The following is a 27,195-nucleotide window of genomic DNA, read 5'->3' as shown; positions in this document are numbered from 1 at the left end:
TGTATGCATAACGCCTAAGGCCTGACCAGAGGACGACCACTGTTCTAGAAACTGGACACAAATCCAACTTCTACGGCCAATGTTAAAAGACAAACTGAGGCACGTTTAAAATAAGACTTCACGTGAGCAAAAATAGATTCAATTCAGGCACCACCAAAGCGGAAGTGGTGAGGAGCGCTCCAGCCACAGGAGCTGCAGAGATGTTTATTTTAAAAGGGCAGAAGCCAAGCAAGGAAATGCCTGACTTGCTATCGCTTTAAAGCCTAGTTGGTGGTTTGTGACTGGTTGTCCTCAGCGGTGTGCGTCACCCTGAGGCATTGACAGGCTTAGATTTTGGTTGGTTTACGTAGCCGGCCGCATCGCTAGAGCCACCGCAGGCTAACGGCCCCCTGCAGGGTTCATTTACTAACACCAGTTGTCTGAGTCCTTCCTCTTACTCGGTCACTTCACTTCCTACGCCTCAGTTTCCCTTCTGTAAAGTGGATATTCAGTAGTAAATTCTCTGTGGAGTTGTCAGTACAAAAGAAAGTGATTATTAGTAACCACGATCATGTCCTGAATGCATGGAACACGTCACCATTTGCCAACTACCGTGTCAAGTTAGCAGAAACTACAGAAATTAAGAGCTCTCCGCATAAATTCACACACCCGTGCACCAGGTAAGGGACCACAGGCAGACGTTCACTCCGCCTTTCGTGTGTCCCTCACGGAATACACGCTCTCTCCTGGGCGGGGGGAGCCCAGACACTTACGGGAGTTTACGTTTCAAATGCTTTGATACAACCAGGTCTCACGTTTGTTTGGATGAGTCAGCAAACGCTGTTTGGAAACCCCGAAGTCTCCACACCTCGTACGTTTCGCGCTGCCTGAGTCTCAGAGCTCAAGCCCCTTCTCTTCAGGCCGCGTCACCATGGGAGACAGGGCTGCGGGGGGACGCGACGCACGGCGAGCGTGCTGACGTCCTCGAGCCCCGCCCCACGGCACCGCCCGCCGACGTAAACCGCAGCCCCGCGGCGTGGCGCGCGTAGTTGCCTGCGCCAACACCAGGCCAGGCGGGGTCTCCGTAACGCGGCATGGCGGGGTTGGTTTAGCTCTGGCCCGTGGCCCTATGTCTTCTGGCTGCGACGCCGGTCCTCCGCACGCTGCGGGGCCGCAGCCGACGGGCGGTGGGCGCCCGAGGGGCCGGGAGGCGAGCCGGGGCCCCCAGGCGGGTGTGGGCATCGTGTCCGCATCCAGCGTCCCCGAGGCCGCGCTCGGGCCATGATGACTCAGTGAAGCTGCGCCGGGACAGCGCGGCCGACATCTTTCCGCGCTCTGAGGACCTGTGCGCGCTGCAGGACTCGGTGCCTCTGCCCTCCGTGCGCGCTCCCCTACAGGAGGGCCTGCTGGACTTAAGGCCGACCGCCTCCGCGGAGTGCACTGGGCGCCACTCCTCAGCGCCCGCTGCCCCTGATCTGTATCTAGAGCTTCTTCCAGCCACGACTTGTCGAGACAGGTTTGTATACTTCCCGCTTCCAGGGCTCCTCGTGTGGGCGCTGAGAAGCGGGGTTTTAAATGGTGCAAGGTGGAGGGTGGGCACTAGAAACAGTGCCCAGTGCCCGGGTGTGCGTGCACTAGACGGGGCATGCGGCCTAGGACTCCTGCCGGCTCGGTGACCCTGGCCGGGTGCCTTAAGGCTTCAAGGTCTCAGTGTTCCCATCTGTAGCGTGGGCTGAACAGGACCCAGTCTCTGTGGCGGATACAAGGATGCACTGTGTTAATGCTTCTAGACTCTACAAAGTAGAACACTTAGCACAGTTTGGAGCATCGTTAATTGTTGCACAGATGTTACCTGGTCTGTTGAATGACTTTGCCTGGTACACACCAAAGCGATTAGGAAATGGATATATCCCAGCTTTATTTCCTTTCCATTAAAACAGGGCTCAGGAAAATAAATTTTTTTTTCAATACTCGTATCATATAGTGCAAAGAGCACCGGTGTGAAGGCAGCTTAGGGTGTGAATTCCAGGGCTTATGCTTTCTGTGGCCTGGGCAGGTTTCTTTTGCACTGCAATCCCCACACTTGTAAAATGACATTAATAACCAGTCTTTCTGTGGGTTCTTAGAATTAAGTAAGCAGGTTATGTGTGTAAAGTAGCCTGGCACTTGAATGAGTTGTCAGAACCAAGGGCTGCTCGAGAGGATGCTTCTGCCGTATGTAATCTTCCTTTCTACTGAGCAGCAAGTAAACACAAGCACAGTAGTCAGTGCTCTGGAAGAAGTGAGTTCAGAGCACAGAATCTCTTTTTTCTTTCATTTAATTTTTATTTTATATTGGAGGATCGTTGATTTACAATATTGTGTTAGTTTCAGGTGTACAGTAAAGTGATTCTGTTATAGAGATATCCATTCCTTTTCAGAATCTTTTCCCGTCTAGGTTGTTACAGGATATGCAGTAGAGTTCCCTGTGCTATGCAGTAGGTCCTTGTTGATTATCTAGTTTATATACAGTGGTGTGTATATGTTAATGCCAAACTCCTAATTTATCCCTCCCCCCGATCTTTCCCCTTTGCAGAGCACAGAATCTTGGAAGGGAAAGTTCCGGGTAGGATTCTTGGAGGAGGTGCCATCCTTTCTAAGGATATGTAGAAGCTCCTGGGGTGGCAGGAGAGAGCAGTGTGTGTTGAAGTTTGAGAAATATAAGAAAATATGGCAAAACTAATGTACAGGACTGGAACTCAGGGTTTGGGAAAGAAATGAGAGTGGATACTGGAAACTTAGTGAGGCCCAAGAGATGGGGGCCTTGTTTGTCCTGTCAGAAGTTTGGATGTTTATCCTGAAGGCTGTGGGAAACACCAAAGAACAGTGAGATGGACTTGTGGTTTAGAGGCTCACTCGGACCTCCATGTGGAAGGCAGTTGATTTGGGTGAATTGTAATTTGAGGGTCCCACTTAAGTTATAAAAGGTGGGACTGGGTTTTGCAGATCTGAGAGAGAATGGGTGAGGCATGGTGACCAGTTAGAAAAGGGAGGGCAGCAAGCGTGGGTGACAGTTTACAGCTTCATCTTTTTGAGAGATACAGAGCACAGTAGAAAGGGATTGGGGGTGGCGAGAGGATGTTACTTCATCTTCAGTGCTTTAGAGGGGCCTGGTAGACGGGTCTGGACCCAAGGTACAGATCTGGGCTTTTTGGGAGGACAGGAGTTTGAAGGCATGGGAGAGACTTAGGTCATCCACAAGAAGATCCAAAGAATCGTAGGTCTGAGAGATTTTTAAGTGGGTATATTTGAGGATGTTTATAAGCTGTGAGAAAGTAGCCAGCAGAGGAAGGGTGTGAGGATCTAGGAGACGAAATGATTGTTCATTTGATTTTGAAAAGCTGAATACTCATCGTGTGCCTGGCCCTTTTCCAGGATCTGGGGTTCACACCTTCTGTTATCTCTTCTGCAAGGACAGTTCAACTCATCCCCTGGTGAAGAGAAGTCAGATTATTCTTTGCATCCCCTTCAGGTATAAGAACTGTTCTGTACCTCTGAAGGGACTTTACTTAACCAGAGTAATAAGTTAGAAATCAAAAGAAATTAGAGCTGGAAGGGACCTTAAAGGCCACTGTACTTAATTTTGCCTAATATTTTACATTGAATGTAAGAAGTTTATTGAAGAGCCCATTCTCTTCAGAGTTCCTTCACTGAACCTTCTTTATGTCTTGCACCCAGTGGGTCTATCCTGTAAATTTTGGCGGCCTCCTAAATTTGCTTTTTCATCCATATTGCATTTTGCCCAGACTATGGCAGAAACTCCTGGGTGGTTTCACGGCCCCTGGGTTCAGTTCCTGTAAGTTCATCTGCCTACTCGGGTTAAGTGATCTTCTAACATAAAAAGATGTGCTTAAAATAATGTTTCTGATGGCTTGCCCACACATAGTTAGTGCAGACTAGCCGCCCAGCGTGTGCTCTGCACGGAGGCGTGTAGTCTGAACTGTGTTCGGCCAAGCCTCGTGGGGCTCTTTGCCCTGAGGAAGGGGAGCTTTTTGTGATCACTCCCTTTATCTAGTCGGTCCTTCAGCAGCGGGGAGCCTTTTTCTAATCAGTGGAGGCACCCTTGCTCAGCCAGTGGTAGCCCCAGGTCTCACCATCTGTGGGATACAAGCCATGCTCTCTCCCAGGCTTGCTTGGGCCAACATCTCTATTTTCATTTCTGTCTCTTCTCACACTTGGACCCCTGGCCTTTAGTCATCCCCACTTGCAGTATTTACAGTGCCCAGCAGGAGTCAGGCTTGAGTGTCTTTTCACAGATGTTCCCTCTGCAGTTAATGCACCTCCTACTCCAACTCTGCGTAGCCTCATCTTTCTAGACTGTACCTCAGGGTTATCATGAAGCCGTCACTTAGATGTAACTTTTTGCCTCCATAGGAACCTCTGTGCATAAAGGTTACGTTTATTTATCTCATGTGATTGAAATTTTGAGTTTATACATCTTCCTCCTTAATGAAGGCTTTAAGGGCAAGTGTCGTTTCTAATCCTTAGCACAGAGCAGATGCTTTGGTTTTTATTTAGATACGTTTTAATGATGATAAAATGTATGGTTTAAATCACTCATTTTACAATAATTTTGCTTTAGGTTGTGACAGAAGAAGAGTTTACAGAAGTCGTGTTCCTGCAATAAGAAATAAAGATGTGACCTTCCAGTTGTGTAAAGCTCATAAATGCTGTGTAAGTGTGTCGGGTGCGCTAAGGAACGTGGAGCTAAGTGGGCTAGTTGTGAGAGAGAGAGACTTAACTATGTTAACAAAGGTAAGCCTTAATTGTGTGCTGCCAACATTTGATAGTTGCTTTTGGGGCGAACTAAGCCAATAAAAGTTTAAACTGTTCCTCCCCATTAAAGGGATTGAATAATTGGCTTCTTTGGTGCACCTGTGTCTTGTGAATTGTCCAGTTGGGGATGGAGGTTTAGAAAGTGAGTTTCAGTCTTGTTTAAGTCTCTTCCCATCAGACTGGTCTCGTGATTTCCTACACACCATGACTGTCTACCTTTTCCTGTCTACCTTTTGTCGGTGTTGTTCAGGCCTGGATTGTCTCCTGTACCTGCTCAAACCTTGGTCCATTCTCATTTGTACCATGGAAGTTTGTCATGCTGGATACTGTCAGAGTTAATCTTACTTAAGTTTGTGTTAAGCCACAAACCACATGTTTTGTATATTTTCTGTTTTTTGTTTGTTTATATTTTTATGGTTTCTCTTCAAGAAATACTATGGGAAGGGAAAGAGCAAGATGAAGAGCAAAAAAGTCATCATTCTTTTAAATTGTTAGAACGTCTATCTGCAATCATAATTATGATGCACTGTGGTATGTGTTAAAATAGGAAATACATGTAACGTCCCGTAGGAGCAGCAAACTCAGTGGTGTTGGTGAGGGTGTGTCATGGAAGTAATCACAAAGCAGGTGACTCTTGATTAGGGTCCTGAAAGATTACTGTGCCTTCCCTGTTTCCAGTAGTGGTCTGGAGGGGTCAGGAAGCCTGCCTTTCACTTTGAGGGAACAGAGGGTTTGAGGTCCTCTCTCTTCTATTGCTCTAGTACACTGCAGAGCAGCTAATAAAATACTGGGTTTATAGTTGACGTTTAAATCGCTGATTGATCATCAAGATTGGCATATATCATTGGAAATGAAAATCGTTGGAGTCTCATGCTTTTTAGGTTTTTCTTTTTTTTCCTTTGTCTCAAAAGTATGTAGTACTTTAATGAGTGGTTGGGAATAAAGTTTGCAGTATTCAGTATATTCAGTTTTAGTACCGAAATAGAATTAAACTGTTGCTGTAAACTGGAATAACACTTTGTTACTGACAAGTTTTAGGATGCATCAGTTCATCAATTACCTGTTTGGGAAGATTGTAGTTAATGATTTTAAGAATGTGGCTATAAACCTCCAATTGACTCAAGAAAAGCAAATAAGTCAAGATTGACAAATGTATAGGCTCTTCATCTTATTGTGTCTGTGTGTTTTTTTCCTTTTAGTTACTTGTCAAGGTATAAAGAACTCTATCACTGTTAATACAGTAAACTTCACGGGGTATAATCTGACCTGGCAGGGAACAGATCACATGGTCAAGATCTTAAAGGTGATTTGATGTTTAAACTTTCATGAAAACATATGTGATTGAAGCACATTAACATATTGATACAGATGGCAGTTAATTTTTGTCTTTTCATACATGTGAGTGCAGCTTTTGTTTTGTAGAAAGAATATGACCAAATGGTGATGTGAATTGCTGTTGCATAAACTATAGTGTTGAATCTCCAGTGTTTGCACTTGAGTTTAACAACTCTGTGGTTTCCTTTCTTCTTCCTGAGACACTTAATCTCAGGTCCATCCTCGTTACACAGAGTGGTAAATTAGAGAACGATTAATATCACCATTTAAAGAAGTGAGACTGAAATCTCAACCATCCTGAACATAGGAACTGAAGGGGCCTCTCAGCAGTTCAGAGAGTTATTACCAAGCCAGTCGGCTGAATGCTGTTCAGTTTTCTCCATAGCAGAGCCTTCCAGGTCCTTCTTTTGAGCTTATTTATTTTTATACACAATTCTGTATGGATACTGTACATAATACTAAATAGTTGTATTAACTGGGTTTAACTGGTGATGTATTTACATGAAGATCTAACTTCGTTTTGTTGATATCTTTTTAGGGGCTTTCCATTCATCAAAGCTTGTGATGTATGTAATCAGTTGCTGGTGTGTAGCTATCATATTTATGATATATAGGGCTTAAGTGGGAAAGGTGGATGGTCATTCTTCTTGCTTTTTAAACTGACAGAGCGTTACAAGAAGCATTTCCCTCTCTGAAATAAATCCATGTAAAACATGTTTGGTCGCTCTCCCAATGCAACTGTGTAGTTGTGTGGATTTGGCACACAGCAGGCAGACTTGTGGTTTTGTCTGTAAACAAGGAAGCCACTTTTCCAGTCCGCAAATCAGCTGTTACCCAGTGAAACGAACTTGACTGCCATTTCTGACGCCTCACATGGAGCTGTCATACTCAAGAATGTTCACACGTTTTCAAGAAACGTTGTTTGCGGGCTATATGTACAAATTCCTGATCTGAAAGCCAATATAAAGCAACATCTCCCAAACCTCTGCTCTCTCACCAAGGCCACACACATTCCCTCGCTTATGGCCTCATTGCAAGCTAATACTGTCAGTATCAGATTCTCCTTCCCAGTGGTCTTGGGAGACTGCATAGTTGCTCTGTGAAAGGCACCACTGCTGAGGTTGAGAGAAGAGCATCTTGGGTGTCAGTCCTGGCCTTGCATTCCCAGAGAGAGGGATGTGCACCTCGTTCTCCTGTTAGGGTTTTCCTATGCTGCAGGGTTTGCTAATTGTTGTCAAAATGATGTCCTAGTGAATTGTTTTCTGCATGGTTATATAATCCCAGCACACTTCTTTATGATCTGTAGACTTTTATGGGGTTGTGGCCAGGGCAGGTTTTAAATGTTTGGAAATGTCCTATTGAACAACTTTGCCTTGGCAGTGAAGCTTGATGGGAGAATTGTATTACTGTTGCCCTAGTTTTGGCTTGAGGGTGGTGAGAAGATGAAATTTTTGATGGGTCAGTTTTAGTTGTGTATATGTATGTGATTTATTTTTTTTAAATTCTAATGTCTATTATTCACAGCTTAGATATGTTGACTTTCTGATTATTCATCAGTCCCTTTGCTGATGTATTTTCCTCTGAAAAACTACATTTTCTTCCAGACTGTTTTTGTCTGATGGTGAAGAATAAATTTTTCATTTGCGGTATAAAGTTGATCTGAGAAAAAATGTTTACCTTGGATCTTCACTTGGCTTCTATGAAAGAAACTTAAAAAAATAATATGGGCAATTCCCATTATTAATCCTAAGCACGTATAACAGAGGTCTGTACAGTAACATAGCAAAAATAAGTTCCTGTAATTTTACTCAGTCATTGCCTGTTTTAGACTAAGGAACAGTAAGAGACATTTATAAATAATGATACCTCAGATCACTTTTGTTAAATGTCCTCTAATATTTGGATACTTGGTATCTGGCTTGTGTTGTCTTTTATACAATCTTGTCTTCTTTCTTTGCACTTTAGTTTAACAACTCTGTGATTTCTTATCTTCTTCCTCAGACACTCAGGTCCATCAGAATTTCCTGTGACTGTGACAGTAGAGAGTCCTTCCTCCTCAGAAGTCGAAGAGGCTGATGATTCCTCAGAACGTGTTCAGGAAGAGCCAGACAAAACCCGTTTGAAACAAGAAGCAGTGCAGGTACAAAGTTATCACTTTAAAGCTACAGAGAAGATTATTTTTCAAGTGGAAGCCTGATTGCAACACTGCACAGCTTGTGTGAGGGTTCTGTTTTCTCCTCCCATCTGCATTGTATCCCGTTGAATGGTTCCTTAAGCTTAGACCAAGGTGAATGGTGGACATTTGACCTCTAAGAAATAAAAATCAAAACATGTCATTAGTAATATATTTTCCTTTCCTTAAAACCTTAGTATATTAGATGTAGGGAGAACCTTAGTGATCATAAGATAAGGAAATTGAGTTCTGAATGAATATAGTCAGCTGATTCAGTGCTCTTGTTTTACAGGTGAGAAAATTGACAGTTCTACTTGAAATCTCTTTTTATAAGAGGAAAATATGGCCTCATTTTAAATAAAAGTAAAGTTGAAAAACGTTTCGATGTTGATATAATCCTTTCCTAAAATCAAAAATATCAAGAAGCTACATTCTATTACCAAATAAACCTGACCTCTAATGTCATTCCATACTTTTGTCTGTATGGACAGAAAAGAAAAATTGATTTTCATATGAAATTTTTGCACCTCAAAAATAATATATTTATCTTATTTCAACTTCAATGCAGAGCTGAACAGTTCTAGTAAATAAAGGAACACCATTTGGGGGGACAGTGTCTTTGTGCTACGAAGTCCATGTTTAATTTTTAAAAATTATTTATATTTAATTACTTAAATTTAAAAATTATTTAATGTGATTTTCTTTTCATATGAAACATGAAACTTGACAGCTTTCAGAACTAATTATCCCATTATTGTAGGACTATGGGAATTACTCTTTGATTTTCAAAAGAGAAAGTTAGATTTTAATTTTTTTAATGAAAATTAATGATAATATAGAGAAATTTTAAGAAAAGAACGTAGAAATTATGAGTTAGAGTAGGAGAAATCTATAGTTCATGTAGAGTTACCCCCTTTCATTTTACAAATGAGCACCTACAATTTTTAGCATGTAAGTGGTTTATTAGTAAATGGCAGAGTACGACAAGACCCTAGAGCATCTAACCCGCATTCCTTGTCATTTTAGATGTGGTGTATTCCTTTCCTTCACGAGTAGACCAGGAGATTGTATTTCTAAAAGCAATGATAGACACTGGGGAAGACCAAGAAGTTTAAACACTGGGACCACAGAATAGCAGATTCAGAATGCATGAGAACCCTTTTAGCTCTTCTGCATTTTGACAAGACACTACAATGATGGTATCAAAGTGTTTTTAGTATATAAGCCCACAACAATCAAGAGATTTCAACATAGTTTGGAAAGACGGAAGACAGGTGGAAGAGTGTGAAACTGAAACAGTAGAACAGAGGAAAAGCATCACCTAGAATATGCACAGGGAGCACCTGCAACTGAGGAGGATTCTGACCCCACCCGCAGAAGTAGCTCCGTGCTTTGATTCGCATGTAGGAGAGAGGGTGTAGTTAGTTAAAAGTGTGACTGAATTAGGGGAGCTCATTGAAGGGCTGTGTTTGGAGGAGTGGACTCCCAGCTCCGCCCTCACGCTCCTGAAATGAGATGATTTCATTTCGAAGACAATGAAACTGGCGAGAGAGCTAGGGCAGCTAGTGTGAGTTTTTACACCCGAGAAAATTGTGTTTGGGGGAGATCCTGTTACAGTTACTGCCCGCTTCTTCCTGCATAAGAAGCCAATCAGTCGTTGACTTCAGGGAGCTTTCTGCACTCATTCTTAAATAGAAAATAACTGTCATTTGCCTGATAGCTGAGTATAGCTTACAACATCAGAGAGGGGGAAAAAGAGTGAAAACATATCCTAGTAGGACCAGGGACAATTTAGAGAACAAAATAATTTAAGGAAAAACCTTAGTTAATATCCTGAGAGAGGTTTAAAAAGAGCTAGCAACTATAAAATAAGACTAGGGTGTTAATTAAAAAGAGAATGGTCGGAAAGCAAGAGAGGTCTCCTGGAAATGAAAATATGGTTGCTGAAATAAATTTAGTAGGAATTTAAAAAATTTCTCAGTATATAAAAAAGAAAGACACAATGGAAAATGTGATAGAAATATGTTAGAGGCTGCATCTGGGAGATCCCACATGTTACTATTAGAAACTCCAGACCCAGAAAAAAAATGGAGGGAAGCTGTCAAAGGGCAGCAAAATTCTCCATAGCTGAAAGTAGACATCAGGCCTCAGATTGAAAATAGTTATGCAAGACGAGCAAGAATAGACTCATACCTAGGCACCCTTCATTGTGAAACTTTAAAATACTGAAAAAATAAAATAGAATAAAATACTGAGAGGATACATCCATTCCAGAGAGAAAACTACTCGTCACATAAAAAAGAATTTTAAATCTGACTTTATCATACTTGTCATCAGCACCATGGATCCTGGAAGGCATTAGAAAGATACCTCCAAAGTTTTTCAGGCACATAATTTTCACCCTAGGGGTTTGTATCCAGCCAAACTATGAGTCATAAGTGGAGGCTGAAGAAGGTATTCTGTACACAAAGAAATTTGAAAAATTGACCTCCTGTGCTACACCTTAAGCTATTTATAGAAATAATCCACCAAAATGAGGCAATAAACCAAGAAGGAAGGTAATAGGGGATTCAGTGCAGATTGCAGCTAGTCTACAGTGGAGAGACTTCTACTGATTGTGTGATTGAGAGCTTAGAAACACCTTGAGGCATATTGTACTTACTAGGTATTAGGCACTGTTGGAAGGGAGGAGGGAGAGGAAGAGGAGAAGGAACTTGAACTCCAGAGGAGAAAGGGCTATACGGACATAAACCTGAAGCCAACTAAACTATGGTTGATTTTTAACCTACTATTGGTGAGGAAGGGAAGAATCCACTTAAACTTGACACTATAGATGTCCCCCTTCTCAGTGACACACAGGGGTAATGACCATCTAGTTTGTTGACCAAACCAGAACTTGTCCAAACTCCTTACACTTCAATAGTGTAAGGAGGCGCTCTAATGCTGTAACATCAGGACAACAGGTATAAACTGGAACAGCCCAAGGCGGCTTGGGGTATGTGGTCACCCTGCACAAGGGCAGTGACACTGGCACGGTATGGAACGAGGTGTAGTCTATACACAGAGACACAGCACATCTGCAGTGGGCAATATTAATTTCATTGTAATAATGGCAATGTTGTCTTGGTTTGCAGCTTTTATTGTCAACTTGCAAATAATCACAAATAACTAACGTAAACTATACTTAGTATGTATTAGTATTAACTTGGTATGTACTGAAATGTATTGTGTACTTGTATGTACTTAGTATATATTAGGCTCTCAGTGTTTTTGCATATATTAACTCATTTAATCCTCTGAATAGCCTTATGAGGTTGGTGCTAATATCATTCCCATTTTTGAGAACAGGAAGCTAAGACAGGGAAGGAACTTACCCAGGCTGTACCTAATTTAAGGTTGCATCGAGGCTTTGAGTTTAGGCTCTCTGCCTGTTCTCTTAAACCTTACTCCGTACTGACTCTCAAATAACTTAAGACTTAACTGCACATAGAACAGAATATAAATTTCACCTTTGACAACATAAAAGCTAGGTTTGGAAGGTAGACAGGAGGTAGAAAAACGGGAAGATGGTATGAATGTCCTCATTTTACAAAGCATGATGTTGAGAGAGTTTATAGTTGATCAACAATGTAGGTTTTTAAGTACATCACTACAAGTCAAAGAGGTCATGTGCAGTGGAATAACTCATGATGACATAACTTTACTGAGCAGTGTGGACATAGGAAAGAGTGTAAAGGAACTAAACCCTTACTTATTAGTAAGTTAGAAAGTGAACAGATAATGCCTCCAATTTAGTGAGATAATAGTCATGTAAGAGTATTACTTGGAAATGGAGAAGAATTCAAAATAACAACAGTTGGACCTCCCTGGTGGCGCAGTGGTTAAGAAACTGACTGCCAAGGCAGGGGACACGGGTTCGAGCCCCGGTCTGGAAAGATCCCACATGCCATGGAGCAGCAAAGCCCGTGCGCCACAACTACAGAGCCTGCGCTCTAGAGCCTGCGAACCACAACTACTGAGTCCACGTGCCACAACTACTGAAGCCTGCACGCCTAGATCCTGTGCTCCATAACAAGAGAAGCCACCGCAATGAACAGTAGCCCCCGCTCGCCGCAACTAGAGAAAGCCTGCACGCAACAGTGAAAACCCAACACAGCCAAAATTAAAAAAATAATTTAAAAAAAGAAAAAATAACAATAGTTGATGTAAACCTCATAAAAAAGGAAATCCAAACAGCCAGTAAACACAGAAAATCGTACGACTTCATTAAGTAATAAGAGAAAATTAATTAATTCTGTCATGAAAAATACTGTGATAAAAGAAAAATCCAAGATGAATTTGTCTGTATTTCAAATCTTTAGAAAACAGCTTTTTCATGGGCATTGTTGTAAGCACCATAAAAGAGATAAAAATCTAACTGTTATTATTCATGGAAAAATCAAGGATTGCAATTGGATCTATAGAGTAACAAATGTAAATCTGTGATGTTAATGACCTACTGCTTAAGAGGTAAATGTCTCAGTTTTCAAAGTCTAATGTATATATTTATTTATTAAATTTCTTTATTTTAAAAAAGTTACTTATTAATTTATTTTTGGCTACATCGGGTCTTTGTTGCTGCAAGCGGGTTTTCTCTAGTTGCAGCAATAATGTATTTATTTTTATTTCTTTGGAGATTTATTTTCTTCTTACAGATCATATGGTCTCACCACTGTTTAATAAAACAGTTAGATTTTTATCTCTTTTATGTTGCTTACAACAATGCCCGTGAACAAGCTGTTTTCTAAAGATTTGAAATACAGACAAATTCATCTTGGATTTTTCTTTTATCACAGTATTTTTCATGACAGAATTAATTGTTCTAAACATGTTTATTAACTTGTCAAGGGAATATTTATCATTTCCTTTGTTAGATGTAGCTGAACGATGTTTCCTACCTTCCTAACAAGTATGCCTTAGCTTCTCCTTGTGAATGAGGAATGATAAAGGCCTCTTTTGCCTCTGGCTCTTCCTCTGTAAACTGGACACAATAAATATTCTTTCTAAATTTCTAAATATAAATTCTTCCTAAATTTCGAAATAAAGAATATAAATTCTTGCTAAATTCTTTCTAAATTTCTAAATATTCTTTCTAAATAATTCTTTCTAAATTTCGTATGAAATCAAACAAATGGGTTATTTGTAAATCAATATAATTTATGTAACATGGTTTTGCATGTTATCTGTCTCAGAATAAGCATCCAGTATAATATTGCTATTTCATATAGTATAATTATAATCAGAAAACAGAAGTAAACTATATTCATTGCATAAAGGGGAAGCAAAAGTCATAGAGATCTTCTTATATCTCACAAATATTTTCATTTATTTATAGGAAAATGCTTTAAAGTCCCAAGCCATTTAGTAGATGTCATGATGTTTATTTATAGAGTAAGAGAATTTTCATAAGGCTATAATTTTAGCTTCCTTACTTAGAAAAATTCTGAGGAACTTGTATAAGAGCCATTTCCCTTTAATAATACTGTAACTAGCAAGCCTAATGAGTATTCACTTATCTAAAATATCCTAAAGTTCAACTGGGCAGCTTCAAAATTTTTCATATGACTGTTGATTAAAACTTTTATTTGTACCTTGTATCCATTTCATTTTTTTTACTTTCCAAAACAATATATTGTATAAAGGACTCATATCTAGGATATATAAAGAACTCTTAAAACTCAACAATGAGAAAACAAGCAACCTAACTTTATATATGTGTGTATATAGATAGATAGATATATGTCTATACACACACACACACACAAATCTATAAGAACAAAAGGAAGAAAAATACATATATACATATTTTTACCAAAGAAGATATACAGATGGCAAATAAGCATATGACAAGATGCTCAACATCATATGTCATAAGGGAGATACAAATAAAACTACAATGAGATATCACTACACACCTATTAGAATAGCTAAAATCCGATCACTGACAATACCAAATGCTGACGAAGTGCAACAGGAACATACATTCATTGCTAGTGAGAATATAAAATGATATAGTTATTTGGGAAGACAGTTTGACAGTTTCCCTACAGAGCTAAGCATAGTTTTACAATAGGATCCAGCAATCATACTCCCCAGCTAATTGAAAACCTATGTTCACACAAAGGCCTATACCCAAATGGTTATAGCAGCTTTTTTTATAATTGTCCCAAACTGGAAATAATCATATCATATTATCCTTCAACAGGTGACTGGATAAACAAACTTGGTATTCGAGATGATGGATACTTCAGGTGATAAAAGGGAAGAAACTATAGATTCACACAACAACATGGATGAATCCTAAATGCATGTTGCTAAGTCAAAGATGCCAAATTCAAAAGTCTACATATTGTATGATGCCGTTTATTCAACATGCTGGAAAAGACAAATTATAGGGATGGAAGACAAATCAGCATTTGTCAGAGGTTGGGAGTGAATGACTACAGAGGCCACTCACAGAGAATATTTTAGGTTGATGAAACTGTACTGGACGGTAGTAGGCATAAGATACATGACTACGCATTTGTCAAAACACATAGAATAGTACATCACAGGGTGAACTTTAATGTATGCAATTTTTAATCAGTATCCTGGATGTAATGCATACTGTGACAAATTTAACTGTATTCCCAATATATGATAAAACGGCACTGAAGGAGGTGGAGAAAAAGGAACTGACATAAGTGACTTTGGAAAATGATGTTTTGATTGGTAAATACAAGACTAGGCGCGAAAATAACTGTACATAAACACAATTTTAGTTGGTAAGTTTGTTTCTCACAGGAATACAGTTAAGAAATCTGAAAACACATTTACACTAGTGTAGAACAAATAAGTAAATAAATGGTAAATAATTTGAGTCAGGTTTCTCACTGTTAGTAAAAGAAGTTACAAATAAGCAAGAGGCAAAAGCTAGAATGAACCATGTGATACTGGATTAGAGTCAGACATTAGTATGAACTCATCTTTAATAGGTATAGAGATAGACACCTAGAGAAATGATTATAGATATGAGTGTATACATTGGTTAATATACATGCATATATTTCATAACTTTGCGGAGAGACAAGAAACAATGACACCAAGTAGCAACAAACACATCTAGCATCCAGGCCTTAGTTTCTAAACATGGTTCTCTAAAATAACAAAAACCAAACATCCTTGGAGAAATGACTAATTCTAGGCCTGGGGCAATGAAAACACAAGATGAGCCTGGAGCATTATGTAGTGCCAGGAAATAAGGCAGCACTCAAAAATCAAAAGGATAGAGGCAGATCAAAGGGACACAAGAACCCAACTGAAGGAGCACCTGATGGCCTAAGCTGGAACAATTTGAGTCATAAAATTAATTAAAGTTATAGAGAAATATAAAATAACTATTCATGAGTCCATACTGACATAAATAACTGAACACATAGATAAATGGGGAAGAAGGTACAAATCTTTCTTACAAAGAATTTCAAATAACATATGTAAATACTCTTCCCTCCAGGAGATGGGGCTTAAACTCCCTCTTAGGAGTATTGGCTGGATTCCAAAAGATAGATTATGGAAAAGGAACAATAGTAACTTCACAGTGAAGAAATCTGGCAGACCTCACCTTAACCAAGTGATCAAGGTTAACATCACCAGTAATAAGTCATTACTGACACAAGGTGATGAGAAAGACATTTCACCTTTATGGTAATCTTCCCCAAAACCCAAAAAACCCTGGTCTGTCTAATCATGAGAAAAACAGCAAACAAACCCAAAGTCAGGGCCATTCTACAAAAGACTGGCCAGTACTTCTGAAAACTATAAAGGTTATGGGAAACAAGGAAAGGCTGGGAACCTGTCAGAGACCATAGAAGAGAGATTATAACTAAATTCAATGTGATATACTTGATTAGATCCTAGAACAGCAAAAAGACATAATTGTAAAAAAAAATCGATAAATCTGAATAAAGTCTGGAGTTTAGCTAAAAGTAATGCACCACTGTCTTTTTAGTTTTAACATATGTACTACATAAAATAGTAACATTAGAGTAAGATGGGTGAAAAGTACATGAGAACTCTCTGTACTATTTCTGCAACTGTTTGATAAATCTAATATTCTCAAAAAAAGGTTTAGTTTTTAACTGCATAGTTGCACTGCATTATGATGAATCAACACAGAATAGCTATTAAGCATAGTAGAAACTGTAGCTCCTGTAAAATGCAGATTTGCAGACCCCCCCTCTCCATATAAATTGTATCAGAATTTTCTAGAAATGGAGCCAAGAATCTGCATTTCATATAGCTATAGGTGAATCGTATGCACACCAAAATCTGAGGATTCCATTTCTAGAGCCCTGTGCCTTTTATAGTCCCAAAAGACTTTTAAAGGCTTTAAAAACCAAAGTAGTAATGGTATTATCCAAAGTAACCCAATTTGAGGAAAGTCAAAATTCAGCATATGCAAGATAGGTAAGGAAAGATAATATGTATATAACTGGTGGGCACACAGGATAACAGGTTCATGATAGTTTGGCAAGTGGATTCAAAGTATGGTAAGTATCCAAGTGGCAGCTGAAAGACTAAAAGTGGAAGCAACTTGCTTATTCAATCAACCCTTCCTGGGTTGAAGAAAAGTGATATTGCTATGGAGTGCAGAGAAATTACAACGGGCCTGTTCAATCAATAGGCAGCAACTGCCTTAGTATGAAGTGATACTACAAAAATGAATAGTGCTGTACTGACAACCAAAACCAACACCACCAAGCTAATACACAAATGCTCAAGCAAGTTGAAAGGCTCTGACTGGAGTACTATAGAATGAACAGATGAACAAGGGAGTGAGAATTAACTATGAAAATCAACGTGATGAAACTCACTGGTTAAATGAAGCCTAATTGGTCTTGAGTATGACATCCTATGTACCTCTGCCTACCCTCAGTTGCCTACCACGTTTACTGTGGTAGACTTCATGCTGGCTCAGGGCACCATTTTTGAGCCCCAACAGATTCAAGTAGTCCACAACCTTGCTGCCTCCTCCACCCACACAGCATATGCCAGCCCTCCTCTGATACCCAATCACATTCCCTCTGAATGAACCCACTTCGGCATTCTTCTGCCTGCATCAGCCAGCCCTCACTCATATTTACCATTTATGATGGTTAATTTTACATGTAAACTTAGGCTATGGTGTCTGGTTCTTTGGTCTAGAAGCTGCTGTGAAGGTATATTTTAGATGTGATTAACTTGTAAATCAGTAGACTTTGAGAAAAGCTCAATCCCTCCATAGTGTGCTGGACATCATCCAATCAGTTGAAGGCCTTAAGAATGAAGACTGAAGTCCTCCCACGAATAAAGAACTATGCCTCCAGACTGCAATAGAGAAATTCTGTCTGAGTTTCTAGCTTTTGGACTCAAGACTGCAACATGAACGTTTACCTTAATTTCCAACCTGCTGACCTACCCTGCAGATATCTGACTTGCCAAGCCCCACAATCACATAAACCAAAGCCAATAGCCAATTCCTTAAAAGAAATCACCCCTCCCCACATATATACATTTGATCCTTGGACAACATGGGGGTTAGGGTGCAGTTAAAAACTGCATAATCCGGTTCTGCGTCCGCAGATTCAACCAACCATGAATCGTGTAGCACTGCAGTATTTACTGAAAAATATCCGTGTATAAGTGGACCCACACAGTTCAAACCCATATTGTCCAAGGGTCAACCGCAATAGGATATTTTACTCTATTATATAAAATACAATAACCTATTATATATCCAATCCAATCCAATATAATATAAATATCCTATTAGGTCTGTTTCTCTGGAGAACCCTAACTAATAACACTATTCTGATCATTTTTCTACCAGTAACACTGTAACCATCTTCTCTTATAATGAAATACACTGCAGCTATTTTACCATTGCTACACCCAATGATATTTTTTCTTAGTAAGGTATGATATTTAGATAAGTTATAATCAATATATAGACTGAGAGATTCCCATTTTGTTCTTTGCACCAAATAGCATAGAATCAATATTCCATATCCGGGCTGAGTATCAGAATTACTTGTGGCACTTCTTAAAAGTACAGTTGATCCTTGAACCACACGGACTTGGACTGGGTGGGTTCACTTAATCTACAGTACTACTCAGTCTGGGGTTGACTGAATATGAAGATGTTCAACCATAGATACGGAAGGCCGATTGTAAAGTAATACCTGAATTTTCGACTGTGTGAGGGTCCACACCCCTAACCCCAAAGTTGTTCAAGGGTCAACTGTACATAAGCCAGAGATCAACCCTGAACTTGCTGAATCAGAATTTCCTCAACTGATTTTGATTCACAGCCAACGGCTGAAATCCCTGGGCATAAAATCATTTGACCACAGTATCTGCAACAGGATCTAGTCCAAGGTCACTTTTTTAAATAGAGAACTTGAGGTTAAGGGAGAATAAATTACATATTCAAATTCCCAAAAAGGGTAAGAATGAACAGTATCGGGATGCTATGTTTTTCATATTTCTATAAAGTACCTTTTATTTTCTTATATAGACATTTCCAGAAAAAAGATAACAAGTGGCATTCCAATCACTCAGTGCACACAGTTATGCATATCTTATCATCTGATCCACAGCTCCAGTTCACTAATATAGATAGATTATAATATTTAGGAAATAAAAAGAGACAGCTCTATTTTATAAGGTAGCTCATGCCATGTACACATGAAACTATCTGGTATATAGTTAGAAGACCTCGTAAATAGCTAAAATCTTGGCTATTAATTGTGTTGTAATAAAACTTTGAGGACATGTAAATGGTATTATGTTATGTTTGATGATTTAATCAAAGAAGGGTGACATCACTTTCCTAGTGATGGAACTTCGGTAGATGCATTCAAAGAGCTAACATAAATCTTAGCTTATTTTCTAGTAGCTAGCAAAAAACTTCCCAAATCACTTCATATTGTGGATATGAAAACACAAAATAATGAATAACCTCAGTTTTCCACTACCGCTGACTTCTAATACTCCATGGCTTCTAATACAATATTTGTGTTTTTTAAAAAATTAAAAACTGACAGAGTATATACATACACAATCACCTAAGATGCATGTTTCCACTAATGTCTACTTTACCTAACTAACGTCCAATATTGGAAGGGTAGGCAAAAATATTCAATATTATTATTATTTTTAAATTATACCACTCTAACCCTAATTATAAAATACAGAATACTATTCTATATTAATAATCATATCTCTTTATAATAATTTACTACATATATATTCATACTACAATCCACATTAAGGTACAAATTTTAGTGAACACTAACATTAGTGATCAAAGCCCAATATGTACGTACAAATGTGTGCACTCCATACATACATACACACAACATGGTTTCCTAAGATGTCACTGAACGTATCACAAAATGTGAATTGAAATGTTATTTTGTAGAGAGTTCTAATATTATATTATTGCCTGTTTTCGCTTGTTCATTTGACGCAACAGCATTCTTTTGCAAGAAGACAGTCTGAGGGATGCTCTACATCATCCAGCTATGAAACAGTTTTATAAACCCAAGTGTCCCATAGAGACATTTACTCCAATGAACTGGTATAATTCAAAATGTAATCTAACCAAACATGCTTAATAGTCTGGCTAGGAGAAGCAATACCATGGTTTATAGAATAGTGTCTCTGGAAAGAAAAGGAAGTGGACTCTTGGTTCTGCATAAAATCTTGTTAATCCTATTTCCATTTCCCCCTCCTACATTTGTAACAACTGAATAAACTGATTATTATTTTTTATCTTGTAGCTGCAATCTCTGTAGACAGACTGATTAAAGTACTTACATTGATGTGATCAATATAGTTACCAATCAATAACGCTCCAGGAATTGATTTTTATAATTTGAGGAATTCTGCACCTTGATTCATTTATATGCTATTGTCTTTTTTCTAAAAATTAGGGATTGTTAATATGGAAAATTAAAAAAAAGGATTAAGAGGGAAGGGCCACATAGGGAAAATTGCAGTTCTCTACAGCATAATTGAGGAATACATGTGATTAAGGAAAAAGTGATGATTTAGGGGGGGATAAAACCATGGATAATTGATAGAGAACTCGTGAAAGAGGGAAGCAATTGTAAATAGATTATTGTGGACGTGGAACTGACATTTCCAGTTATCATTACTGTTTTTTGTCCTTGACAGTTAAGATCTGAGGAATGTTAAGCAATGTTTCAATAGCTGCATGTATAAGAAAATAATATTCCTGCCACCAGAAGCTGCTCTAGTACAGCTTCCCCCTTCTACTCCAGGCCACGGACAGACACTCAAAGGCAAGAGTGTTATCCCTTAAAATTGTCAGTAGTTCTCTTCCCCTCAATTCCCAGTTCCAACAGCCTCTTCCCTTTCTAATGGGCTGCCTTTAGCCTCACCTTCCTTCCCAGATCCAGCAGTTACTCCACAATAGATCTGCATTGCACGTCCTGTAAAGGAATGCAAGGTTTTGTCTTGGCGTTCAGTTTCTCTTCCAAGAGATACACACACACACATGCACACACACATATATATAATATATAAATTCATATTACTGCCAATGGTTTCAAAGAATCACTTTTCTGGCAGAAGAAAATCAAGGGATTTCATTACTAATGGAGCATTGAGTCATACAGCTGACAGTATTTGGCAGATTATTAATGAGCCTTTAATCCTGGTTTGTTTGTCGTGTATGAAATCGGAACTTAAGAGCACCATCTACATTTGCAAAAGCAGGTTGATAATCTTTCTACTAAAGAATATATGCCAATCTTTTAATTCACTTTATAATAAATGAGATTTAAAATCATTTGGGCAGAAAGTTACTAAATATCAGATATTTCCTAGAAATTTGAAACTTTAAATAGGTTTAACTGACCTTAACTATTCAGATATATTTGGAAAATGGCAAAAGACTTCAAGAAAATAAGTCAAAAGGACATTGTTTATTTTTCATGTATGAACTGAAATATAAAAAGCTCAGAGGAAAAGTAATAAATGTGAATAATACACAGGAAACATTTTACAAAACATTTACTTTGGAAACTGTGCTTTTTGCTGAGTTTAACAGTGGTTGGTTGAGGTATCATATTTTTATAAAAAAGGAAATCAGCAAATTTGTCATTGAGAATATGGTATAAAAGTTTAGAAAATTAGGGCTTCCCTGGTGGGGCAGTGGTTGAGAGTCCGCCTGCCGTTGCGGGGGACACGGGTTCGTGCCCCAGTCCGGGAGGATCCCGCATGGCACGGAGCGGCTGGGCCCATGAGCCATGGCTGCTGGGCCTGTGCATCCGGAGCCTCTGCTACGCAGAGGGAGAGGCCACAACAGTGAGAGGCCTGCGTACCACAAAAACAAAAACAAAAAAGTTTAGAAAATTTAAATGTGGGAGCACATTACTCATGTCAAATTATAAAGAATAATGATTACATTAAATATAAGCTTATTAACACATTGGGTTAATAGTATAGTAAGGTATGGAGTCATGAGGAACATTTTATAAGGATTTTGCATTTTTTTCCTAACTTGTTTAGAAAAACTTACACTTGATTTTAGTGAAACAAAGTATCTACACCTTCAACCAAGACATTCTGGATTTGTAGGCTGACTAACACCATTCCACCAAAATTATTTTCCCTAAACCTAATTGCTATGTAGGAAAAGGTATGAGAACGTCTGTAGCAAGTTCTGTATCTGTGACAATAGTAGTAAAGATTTCAAACAAAATATTCTTGAATATATATGAATATTTCAATATATGTACATATCCTATTATCAACTCATTAGCATCTAATTCTACATTCATCACATATACATTCTGTCAGTGAACACAGTGAACTGAAACCGACTCTAGGGCCCATGAGATTAAAGTCAACGCCTGTTGCAATCATTCAGCATTTAGCACAAAGCTGGAATATATTAGGTCCTAAATAGTTATTGACTAGATATATGGTGTGTCCATGTCATTCTAACTCAGTGTTCTCTACCTGTATTTGTGAATTCCATGGATCTGTTCTTGTGTTTACATCCAAATGAAAAATTCCTGGAAGCATTTTCAGAATTATCTTGATCTGTCTATAGCTCAATGCAGCAGCACAAACTCACTGTCCATGCCTGCGTGTGTGTTTTGAATCACACTGAGTGTGACTGCTGCTAGCCTGGCATGTTCTAGTGTAAAAAGGACAACTGTCACATGTCCACCCTTATAGTCACATTTTACCAGCTGCAAACACTAAAATTTCCTTTTAAAGTGATGACTGGGAGGTGAAAAATAGTTTAATAGAATGAAACTCAAAGGGAAGAGTGTTATCCCTTAAAATTCTGTCAGTAGTTCTCTTCCCCCTGAATTCCCAGTTTGAACAGCCTCTTCAGTTATTGACGTTACTGAGGCTTTTAATGGTATTTCATGAAATCAACAAACTGCATCAGAATTACTTTTCACAAACTAATAAAAAAGAACATGGACAGACAATATTTGAATGATGACTTCCACTACCTGAAAGCAAAAGTACATTATGAATCATCACATGAGCTAAAGTGTGTCATGTCTTCAGTAAAACAGGGTGCTAGAGAACTGAGATGTGTCATGGGTATCGGGGCCCAGGCGTGGCACACTCAAAAGGAAACTTGCATCTGGTCAACTAGTATGTTCTCAGTGAGAAGGGACTGTGTTGAAGACAAAAAGCATAATCGGATGCATAATTGGAATTTCTTAATTTTGATGTTAATAGTTTTATAGTTGTATTTGCATATATTTACAAATTGTTCGGTTTACAGGTATAAAAGCATACCAATTTCTATGCCTGGTTTTATGTTTATGCATATTAAAGTAAAATTATAATAGTAATTTATCACCATTGCGTGTCTTTGATATTTTTCCTTCTAAAGGAAACAGAGTTTAAATATATATTCAACATCTACTCCCACTCATTTGTTTAATTTGGAGAAATAATGAGACTAAAGCTTTTAATAGGCCACTCAATATTTTAATTTATATTTTTGAGCCCCTACTATGTGAAATTTAGCATCACAGGTTGAACAGTCTTTGTTCTAAAGGAGCTCATGGTCCAGCCAAACTTCCCAAACTACCTAGAGAGGAATCCAATTCAGAGTATCACTCTCTGCTATTTACAAGCTCTGTGTTTGATCATGTTACATACTTTAATTCACAATTTCTTTATCTGTAAAATACGGGTAATAATAATCAAATTTAATCCAGTATCTGTAATAATGAGGTAATGCAGATTGAACAGCCCAGAGGTATATAATATTGATGTATCACTTTTCATTACCTCTCATTAAATGATTTATTTATACATATGTATACACACACACACACGCCACAGAGAGTGAGATAAGCCACCAACTGCTGCTTCATATGGTCTACTTCCTTAAGATTATACCATTGATCCTACTTCATGTATTAATTTTCAAAGAAGGAATTATATGTAACATTTACTAGCACTTAGCTACAAAAGAAATACAAATATGAAGAGCTTATAGAACAAGTTTGATGTTAGTACCTATAAAATACCTGTCATATAATAGGTGCTCAATAGAAATATGCTGAATGAATGAATAAGAGCTAATCATTGACATGGAGTCAGAACTTATTGTCTAATATCAGTTGTGTAACTATTAGTTCTGTAACATTTTTAAATTAATGAAGGGAACTGAAAGTCAAAACAGTTTTTGCAGATTACAGCATGAGAATTTTTATTAGTTGACTCTGCATTTATCACGAATAATACTGTGATAGCTAATTTTTATATGTCAACTTCAAAGGGCCAGTGGGTACCCAGATATTTAGTCAAATATTATTGTTTGTGCCTGAAAGGGTGTTTTTCCATGAGATTAACATTTGAAATACTAGACGAAGTAAAGCAGATTGCTTTCCTTAAAGTCGATGAGCCTCATCCAATCATTTGAAGGCCTGAATAAAATAAAGATGCTGACCTTCCTCTGAGTAAGCGGGAACTCCTCTTGCCTGACTGCCTTGGAGCAGGAACATGGTTTTTTTCCTGCCTTCAACTTGAATTTCCTGGGTCTTGAGCCTCCTGGCCTTTGGACTGGACCTACACCATGGACTCTCCTGGGTCTCAAGTATGGCAACTGCAGATTTTGAGACTTGTCAGCCTCCATAATCATGGGAGCTAATTCCTTATTTTATATACTACGCAAATATATCTTCTATTGGTTCTGTTTTTCTGGAGAATCCTAACATAATACCAACACTGACCACAAATATTTCAAAGAAACCTTCATCTTATAGTCCTATACTGATATTTTAAGAGACATTATCTTAGCACATACCAAGTTATAAACTATAAAATTTGATTGTCAAAATTTTTTTTAATTTGGGGGCTTCCCTGGTGGCACAGTGGTTAAGAAATGCCTGCCAATGCAGGGAACATGAGTTCCAGCCCTGGTCCTGGAAGGTCCCACATGCCACAGAGCAACTAAGCCCACATGCCACAACTACTGAGCCGGCATGCCACAACTACTGAAGCACGAGCACCTAGAGCCCGTGCTCCATAACGAGAGGCCACCGCAATGAGACACCCACGCACTGCAACAAAGAGTAGCCCCCACTTGCTGCAGCTAGAGAAAGCCCGCATCCAACAAAGACCCAATGCAGCCAAAAATTAAAAATAAAATAAATAAATTTAAAAAATAAAATTTAAAATTTTTCTAAAAACATGATCTGCTCTGAAGTTTTCTCATTCTGTGTTTGTATTTAGCTTTACATTCCTCATTAAAGAAAAACTGGATGCAATGTTTTTGTTTATATCTATGTATATTTCCTTCATGGAAATTTGAGGTTCCAGTTCATGCTAGTTTATTCATTTCCCTTAAAAAAGTTAGATTTTAAACCTTAGGTTTCTCTTAGTTATAACATGTATTTTAACATTATCTTCTAACCTAGGAAGTAATGATGAGGGATAAAACATCTGAGAAACACCATTATCACCCCCTTAGTACACATATAACCATTCAATAGTATTATTTTAATATTTGAAGAGTCAAGTTGTCCAGATAAATTAATTATTAAATAATCTTGGAACATAATGAGAAAATGTTCTACAAAATCAAGATTTCTTCTATTTAAATGGATTCTTCCAGTGAAGTCTACAATGGACTCTTCCAAGGAAATTTTTGAAAGACTGCAATTATATTACGACTAAACACTGGTGTTAAGCAAACACAGAATACAATTTTATCTCACTGAGAAACTGATCATGTAGTTCTTTTCCATCTCTAATGTATGATCCTATCATTAAAATCAACTTATCAAATAGACATTCTTATTATTCTATTTCTTTACAGACTCAACAATTAAATGCCTCTAAAATTGCTTAGATAAGTTTACAATGTGACAGTTGCTATTTGATCCTTTGCTTCCTTCATAAACAATGATTATAGCATAGCATGAGCTTTCAAAGAGAAATAAAGAGACCCACCAAAAAAGTACATTAGTCAAAGGCATGGTAATAAAACTTGAAGTGAAAACAGCTATTTTATCCAAAAGCTTTACAACCATTGAGAGCACTTCAAACAGTCCATCACTCTTTCTTGTACCTTGAGAACAGAGACCATGTTTGATTCTGTGTATCTCCAGAGTCAAACAGTGACACATATTTGGAATACTGTATATAAATAGCTGTTGAATTAATGTTGAATTAATTCATTATAAATACCTAGGTTGGTCTTATGTCTTCCACTATAACGTCCTTAACTTCTAAGAGAATATTGACTTTTTAATATCGTATACATGTGTAATATCTTATACGTATTTACTTGAGACAATAAAGGGAGAGAAACAGTAGTTTTTTTGTTTTGGTTTGTTTTGGTCTGCTTCTCCACTAGAATACAAACCTCATGGGAACAGACTTTGTCTCTCTTTGTTACTAATATATGCCCAAATCCCATACCAGTGCCTGGGCCATATCAAGTAATCAAGAAATATTTATTGAATGAATGAATGAAAGATAATTTGAGATCAATGGTATTTCCTACCACTGTGGCTCATTCCATACAACATAATTGAGGGGTTAAAAAAAATGCTTGCTGAGTGGCAGTGAAAGGACAAATGAGGCTGGAGGGGATAAATACATCCCCACAGTTAAGTTATTTGCTCTAAGAATGCATCTAAGCCTTTTGTTTTCTGACAAAGAAAAGAGAAGTCTGCACTTACCCAAGAGGAAGGAAATGGGTAAATAACCTCAAAGGGGCTCCGTCCCAGGCAGCTACCACAGGCCCCGCGGCTTCGCCTTCACCTTGGCCTTCACGCCCGCCACGTTAAGCATGCCGCCCTCGCAGGTGCGAGGCCACCGTCGACAGCCATTTCACCCTGGAGCTCCACGCCTCTTTCGTGTGCCTGGCCGCGGCCTTTTACCTCGACCGCGACGACGTGGCCTTGAAGCACTTCAGCCGGTTCTTCCTGCGCCGCTCCCACGAGCACAGCGGGCGGGCCCGGGGCCTGAAGCGCCTGCAGAACCAGCGCGGGGGCCGCCTCAACTTCCAAGACATCAGGAAGCCAGTCCGTGACGAGTGCAAGAGCGGCCTCAAGGCCATGAAGTGCGCCTTGTTCCTGGAGAAGCCAGTGACCCGGAGCCTGCTCCACTGCACCAGCTGGCCACCGACAAGTGCGACCCCCACCTGCGCCACTTCCTGGCAACTCACTACCTCAGCCAGTAGGTGGCGTTCATCAGAGAGCTGGAGGGTCATGTCACCACCCCGAGCACGATGGGGGCCCAGGACGTCGACCTGGCAGGGTACCTCTTTGACAAGCTCACCCTGGGCGACAGCGACAAGAAGAACTGAGCCTGGA

At 38.9% G+C, this 27,195-nt stretch overlaps 2 protein-coding genes and 2 pseudogenes across 4 annotated transcripts in view; 2 read left to right on the top strand and 2 right to left on the bottom strand.

The window, feature by feature from the left end:
- LOC132482994 (UDP-N-acetylglucosamine--peptide N-acetylglucosaminyltransferase 110 kDa subunit-like) overlaps positions 1-909 on the bottom strand; it is a 32,705-nt gene extending 31,796 nt beyond the window's left edge. For all 3 annotated transcript variants that reach the window (XM_060088263.1, XM_060088261.1, XM_060088262.1), the window contains exon 1: positions 753-909. The gene's annotated coding sequence lies outside the window, so the exon portion shown is untranslated. The remainder of the gene's footprint in view (positions 1-752) is intronic.
- LOC132483030 (uncharacterized) overlaps positions 1-20,134 on the top strand; it is a 23,132-nt gene extending 2,998 nt beyond the window's left edge. The window contains exons 2-7 of the mRNA XM_060088274.1: positions 900-995; positions 1,092-1,495; positions 3,394-3,490; positions 4,601-4,773; positions 8,131-8,269; positions 14,547-20,134. Of these exons, the coding sequence (XP_059944257.1) occupies positions 900-995; positions 1,092-1,495; positions 3,394-3,490; positions 4,601-4,645 (642 nt within the window). The 3' untranslated portion in view covers positions 4,646-4,773; positions 8,131-8,269; positions 14,547-20,134. The remainder of the gene's footprint in view (positions 1-899; positions 996-1,091; positions 1,496-3,393; positions 3,491-4,600; positions 4,774-8,130; positions 8,270-14,546) is intronic.
- LOC132483040 (centrosomal protein of 78 kDa-like) overlaps positions 1-27,195 on the bottom strand; it is a 360,457-nt pseudogene that overhangs the window by 195,376 nt on the left and 137,886 nt on the right.
- Positions 4,999-27,195, top strand: LOC132483029 (ferritin heavy chain-like; annotated as a pseudogene).

Source organism: Mesoplodon densirostris (genome assembly GCF_025265405.1).
Source record: "Mesoplodon densirostris isolate mMesDen1 chromosome Y unlocalized genomic scaffold, mMesDen1 primary haplotype SUPER_Y_unloc_2, whole genome shotgun sequence".
NCBI lineage: Eukaryota > Metazoa > Chordata > Mammalia > Artiodactyla > Ziphiidae > Mesoplodon > Mesoplodon densirostris.
This window is presented reverse-complemented; position numbering and strand designations above follow the sequence as displayed.